Source organism: Polyodon spathula, chromosome 46 (assembly GCF_017654505.1).
Source record: "Polyodon spathula isolate WHYD16114869_AA chromosome 46, ASM1765450v1, whole genome shotgun sequence".
NCBI classification, from domain to species: domain Eukaryota; kingdom Metazoa; phylum Chordata; class Actinopteri; order Acipenseriformes; family Polyodontidae; genus Polyodon; species Polyodon spathula.
This window is the reverse complement of record NC_054579.1, coordinates 537,100-543,729: the sequence shown is the minus strand read 5'-3', so window position 1 is coordinate 543,729 and position 6,630 is coordinate 537,100. Positions and strand designations below refer to the sequence as shown.

General features: G+C 42.7%; 1 protein-coding gene across 1 annotated transcript in view; it reads left to right on the top strand.

Annotated features, from left to right (window-relative positions):
- Nucleotides 1-2,209: 2,209 nt before the first annotated feature.
- nol12 (nucleolar protein 12) overlaps nucleotides 2,210-6,630 on the top strand; it is a 4,895-nt gene continuing 474 nt past the window's right edge. Inside the window, 4 exon segments of the mRNA XM_041237966.1 lie at nucleotides 2,210-2,397; nucleotides 2,927-3,081; nucleotides 5,527-5,672; nucleotides 6,359-6,489. Of these exon segments, the coding sequence (XP_041093900.1) occupies nucleotides 2,315-2,397; nucleotides 2,927-3,081; nucleotides 5,527-5,672; nucleotides 6,359-6,489 (515 nt within the window). The 5' untranslated portion in view covers nucleotides 2,210-2,314.

Sequence of the window (6,630 nt, the reverse complement as noted above, 5' to 3'; positions counted from 1 at the left end):
GTGACCAGGACAGTGATATTTCAAAATATCACTATTTCCACTGAGAAAACGGGCAAATTTGTGTCTTTTCGTTCACATAAAGTCAGAAAAAAACAACATATGAATCCAAATTAACATGTATTTATACTAAAGTAATACAAAAATGACTACAAAAGATTTAGAAGTGAGCAGTTTTTCGAGATTTACGATTATACTGTAAACACATGTTAATTTGGATTCATATGTTGTTTTTTTCTGACTTTATGTGAACGAAAAGACACACATTTGCCCGTTTTCCCATTGGAAATAGTGATATTTTGAAATATCACTGTCCTGGTCACAAAAGCAAAGTTTGTGGGGAATAATAGCCATTTTCTATACTTTTGAGGCATAAGCAATTAGGAAATAACACTTACTAGCCAGGAACAAAAATTGTGTTACACAGTGTAATTGTTATTGTTGTTATCATTAGCGTAATTGATGGTATCGTTGGCTGTTTGTTATTGTCTGTTTAAGGCCAGTGTGATTTAGTCTCGGTTTGATTTCTGTTTGAAAATGTCTCTCTGTAGTTTTATTATGGGTTAATCTTGCACAGGGTCCCTGGGGCGCTTGTCTTTCTAATGTTAATTTAATATTATTATTTTTCCTAATGTTGTTGTTGTATTAGATATGCACAAACCGCTGATCTGAAATGCCTGTAACTCTGAAAAAAAAAAAAAAAAAATTAACATTTTCAACGGTTTTATAAAGGTGGAAATTTACAGTATTGCAATCTGTGGAATAATCCGAAATAAAAAGAAAACTACAGCTCCCAGCATGCTTCAGCGCCAGCGGCAACCGTGTGGGGTGACGGGAGTTGTAGTTCTTAAAGGCGGGCGTTTAGCGTGACGTTGCAGTCTGAGGGGAGTCTTTAAAGAACTACAGCTCCCAGCAGCCTTTGCGGCTGCTGTTTGTTCTTAGGTTTGCTTGAATCTGGAAAGAGCTTTGAGATTTCTGTAATGAAAGGCGCTATATAAAATAAATTTATTATTATTATTATTATTATTATTATTATTATTATTATTATTATTATTATATGCTGGGAGCTGTAGTTTATTTATCCCTGAGAAGTGAGTGTCTCTCTCTTTCCTCTTCTCTCTTTCCTCTCTTTCAGCATTTCTGAAGATCATAATTTGAATTTTTATGTTTTTATCTGTGTGTCTTGAGTTCGTCAACGCGTGTCGGTGTGTGTGTCTGAATTTTGAATTTCTTTATGGTTTTGTGTGTCTATTAATGTGTGTTTAAATGTTTATTTTCGTCTGGGGTGGGGGGGGGGGGGTTTCTGAAAAAAAAAAAAAAAAATTAGAAATTAATTTGAACTTTAGACTTTTTGGTGGATTTTTTTTAATAAAACGCTTGTACAACAAATCGCATTGCTGCGTCTCTCTGCGTGTTATTATTTGTGTGTGTATCTCTATATGTAACTATATCTCTGTATCTATCTACTTGTCTATATATAATCTGTTTCAGCACCCTGCTCTAGATTCACACACAGATCATTCATTCTCACGATAATATATCTGAAATATCGATCCCCGATTCCATTTCCAATCGGACTGGATCGATACCCCCGATAGTGAGAACAGCCCATTTCTGCTGAGATATGCGCTGTTCGGGTGGCCAACCGGCTCCGTGATTCCGGGACACTGTAAAACAGGTCGGATTATCAAACTCTCTCTAAACCGGAGCTTCCCGACCCCCCCTGCCGGCTCTCCTTCCAACCGAGCTCTCAATTACCCTTCACTGAACTCACAATCATCTCAACTACAGCCTTTTTTTAAAATTGTATTCCGCTCTAAAACAGTTGCAGATTGCAAGTTAACTTCATAACATCTTTTAGGAGATGAAAACAATTAAAGCATGCCTAATTAAAGTATATTATTATTATTATTTATTATTATTATTATTATTATTATTATTATTATTATTATTTGCCTCCTCCGGAACGTTATTATTATTATTATTATTATTATTTTTTCCGGATTTTTAGTATTATTATTATTATTATTATTATTGCTATTTTCTCCCGTGATTATTAATTATTTCGGCCGAGTTTTAGTCCTTCACACATGCCGAAACATTATTATTATTATTATTGCTTAATAATGCTCCGGCTTTGTTATTTTTTTTATGTTTTATTACAAAATGGGTGAATCACACTATCAAATTGGTGGAGGACTACCGTGTGTTACACACGCCGGGACGCACGCGTGTAAACAGGAAGCTGCTCCGGCTTTGTAGTTTTTTTATGTTTTAATAGTTTTTAAAGAAGAAGAAGAAGAAGAAGAAGGAGAAAATGGGGAAAAACAACAAAAACCAACTCGGGTCGAAACGGAGAGAGAACAGATGCGTGGTGTCGTTCAGCGAGGCGGACAGGCAGTAAGTCCCCCGGCTCGCTTTAATGGAATCTCTTTCTCCGCTCCGGGTTGGTTTCTGATCCGGTAAAAGCGGTTTAAAATCCCCGGGCTGTGCTTTTTGATTTGACTGCTGGCGTGTGTGTGTGTAATGTATGTATTGTATTGTGCTGTGCTGTCTGATTTCTCCTCTCTCCTCTCCTCTCCTCTCTCCTCCCCTCCTCTCTCTCTCTCTCTCCCCCTCTCTCTCCTCTTCTCTCTCCTCTCCTCTCCTCTCCTCTCCTCTCTCCTCTCTCCTCCTCCTCTCTCCTCTCTCTCTCCTCTCCTCTCCTCCTCTCTTCCTCTCCTCCTCTCTCCTCTCTCTCTCCTCTCCTCTCTCCTCTCTCTCCTCCCTCTTTCCTCTCTCTCTCCTCTCTCCCCCTCCTCTCTCTCTCCTCTCTCCTCTCTCTCTCTCTCCTCTCTCTCTCCTCTCTCTCTCTCTCTCTCCTCTCCTCTCCCTCCCTCCCCTCTCTCTCTCTCCTCTCTCTCCCTCTCTCCTCTCTCTCTCCTCTCAGAGAGTATCTGACCGGGTTTCACAAGCGCAAGGTGGAGAGGCGGAAGATAGCCGTGGATGAGATCAAGAAAAAAATCAAAGAGGAGCAGAAGAGAATGAGAGAGGAGGTGAGGAGAGATTGAGCAGCAGCGCGATCCAGTCCTGCTTTTGCTAGGAGTTTAATAATCAGACTCCCGCTGCACAGCAGTGTGATCCAGTCCTGCTTTCACTAGGAGTTTAATAATCAGACTCCCGCTGCACAGCAGTGTGATCCAGTCCTGCTTTCACTAGGAGTTTAATAATCAGACTCCCGCTGCACAGCAGTGTGATCCAGTCCTGCTTTCACTAGGAGTTTAATAATCAGACTCCCGCTGCACAGCAGTGTGATCCAGTCCTGCTTTCACTAGGAGTTTAATAATCAGACTCCCGCTGCACAGCAGTGTGATCCAGTCCTGCTTTCACTAGGAGTTTAATAATCAGACTCCTATTGCACAGCAGTGTGATCCAGTCCAGGTTTCACTGCTACCAGCTTGACTCGCTGCACAGCAGTGTGAGCGGGAGTCTGATTATTAAACTCCTAGTGAAAGTCACTGCTGTCACTAGGAGTCTGATTATTAAACTCCTAGTGAAAGCAGGACTGGATCACACTGCTGTGCAGCGGGAGTCTGATTATTAAACTCCTAGTGAAAGCAGGACTGGATCACACTGCTGTGCAGCGGGAGTCTGATTATTAAACTCCTAGTGAAAGCAGGACTGGATCACACTGCTGTGCAGCGGGAGTCTGATTATTAAACTCCTAGTGAAAGCAGGAGGCACCCGCGGCAATGGCAGGGACTGGATCACACCGCTGTGCAGCGGGAGTCTGATTATTAAACTCCTAGTGAAAGCAGGACTGGATCACACTGCTGTGCAGCGGGAGTCTGATTATTAAACTCCTAGTGAAAGCAGGACTGGATCACACTGCTGTGCAGCGGGAGTCTGATTATTAAACTCCTAGTGAAAGCAGGACTGGATCACACTGCTGTGCAGCGGGAGTCTGATTATTAAACTCCTAGTGAAAGCAGGACTGGATCACACTGCTGTGCAGCGGGAGTCTGATTATTAAACTCCTAGTGAAAGCAGGACTGGATCACACTGCTGTGCAGCGGGAGTCTGATTATTAAACTCCTAGTGAAAGCAGGACTGGATCACACCGCTGTGCAGCGGGAGGGAGTGAAAGCAGGACTGGATCACACTGCTGTGCAGCGGGAGTCTGATTATTGATTATAACTCCTAGTGAAAGCAGGACTGGATCACACTGCTGTGCAGCGGGAGTCTGGGAGTCCAGTGAAATGACTGGATAATGCTCCCTTGTTCTATTGAATTGAAAGCAGGACTGGATCACACTGCTGTGCAGGGAGTCCAGGAGTCTGCTTATTAAACTCCCTTGTGAAAGCAGGACTGGATCACCACTGCTATGCAGCGGGAGTCTGATTATTCATAGAGTCCAGTGAAAGCTGAGGATGTTCCCTGGATCATATTGCTGTGCACCCGGGAGTATATTAATGAACTCCCTCAGTCATAGAGTCCAGTGACTGCTGCTGAATAATGTTGCCTTGGGATCATATTGAATTGCACCCCCTCTATATAGAATGAACTCCCTCAGCTTCATAGAGTCCAGTGAAAGCTGCTGAATAATGTTCCCTTGTTATCATATTGAATTGCATCCCCCTCTATATAGAATGAACTCATTCAGCTTCATAGAGTCCAGTGAAAGCTGCTGAATAATGTTCCCTTGTTATCATATTGAATTGACCCCCTCTATATAGAATGAACTCACTCAGCTTCATAGAGTGCCAGTGAAAGCTGCTGAATAATGCTTGTTAACATATTGAATTGCACCCCCTCTATATAGAATGAACTCCCTCAGCTTCATAGAGTCCAGTGAAAGCTGCTGAATAATGTTCCCTTGTTAACATATTGAATTGCACCCCCTCTATATAGAATGAACTGATTCAGCTTCATAGAGTCCAGTGAAAGCTGCTGAATAATGTTCCCTTGTTATCATATTGAATTGCACCCCCTCTATATAGAATGAACTCCCTCAGCTTCATAGAGTCCAGTGAAAGCTGCTGAATAATGTTCCCTTGTTATCATATTGAATTGCACCCCCTCTATATAGAATGAACTGATTCAGCTTCATAGAGTCCAGTGAAAGCTGCTGAATAATGTTCCCTTGTTAACATATTGAATTGCACCCCCTCTATATAGAATGAACTGATTCAGCTTCATAGAGTCCAGTGAAAGCTGCTGAATAATGTTCCCTTGTTATCATATTGAATTGCACCCCCTCTATATAGAATGAACTGATTCAGCTTCATAGAGTCCAGTGAAAGCTGCTGAATAATGTTCCCTTGTTAACATATTGAATTGCACCCCCTCTATATAGAATGAACTCCCTCAGCTTCATAGAGTCCAGTGAAAGCTGCTGAATAATGTTCCCTTGTTAACATATTGAATTGCACCCCCTCTATATAGAGAATGAACTTCAGCTTCATTCATAGTCTGTGTGGTTCTTTCTAAACTACCTGGTTTCTTATCTCTCCTCTCCTCTCTCTCTCTCTCTCTCGTTCTCTTGTTCAGAGGAGGCCGGTGAGCTGGACCATCTCGTCACCTCGACTGCGGAGACCGTCCAGTACGACCACCCCAACCACACCGTCACCGTGACGACCGTCAGCGACCTCGATCTGTCGGGAGCCGGCTGGCTCGGCAAGCCAGCCAGTCAGGAGGTGAGAGGAGGAGAAGGGGGCGGGACTTACTGAGAAGAATTTTTATTATCAAGCAGGGCTGGGAATCGGACTCCTATTGCACAGCAGTGTGATCCAGTCCAGGTTTCACTGCTACCAGCTTGATCAGCCCCCAGTGTGTCTAGCTAACAAGCTCAGGTGTGTCTTATTATTAAACTCCTAGTGAAAGCAGGACTGGATCACACTGCTGTGCAGCGGGAGTCTGATTATTAAACTCCTAGTGAAAGCAGGACTGGATCACACCGCTGTGCAGCGGGAGTCTGATTATTAAACTCCTAGTGAAAGCAGGACTGGATCACACTGCTGTGCAGCGGGAGTCTGATTATTAAACTCCTAGTGAAAGCAGGACTGGATCACACTGCTGTGCAGCGGGAGTCTGATTATTAAACTCCTAGTGAAAGCAGGACTGGATCACACTGCTGTGCAGCGGGAGTCTGATTATTAAACTCCTAGTGAAAGCAGGACTGGATCACACTGCTGTGCAGCGGGAGTCTGATTATTAAACTCCTAGTGAAAGCAGGACTGGATCACACTGCTGTGCAGCGGGAGTCTGATTATTAAACTCCTAGTGAAAGCAGGACTGGATTCTTAACTGCTAGTGAAAAGTATCTCAGGCAGTGTAATAAAGCAGTGAATGGATTTCCTAAGGGCAGTGTGATTCTTTGCAGGCTGGAGAGAGGGATGGATTAGGAGGAGAGGGAGAGGGGGATGGAGGAGAGGAGAAGAGGACTGAAGGGGACTCGGAGAAACCGCCCTGCACCGTCCCCAAAAAATCAGGGGACCCCATCCTGTCCCAGAAGTGAGAAACTCTAATTATTATTATTATAATAATAAACATATCACTATCAATTATTTTTATATAATTAACTGTTACTTTTATTAATGATAATAATAATATTAGATCTTCCTATTATATTAATTCTCTTAATAGATAATATAA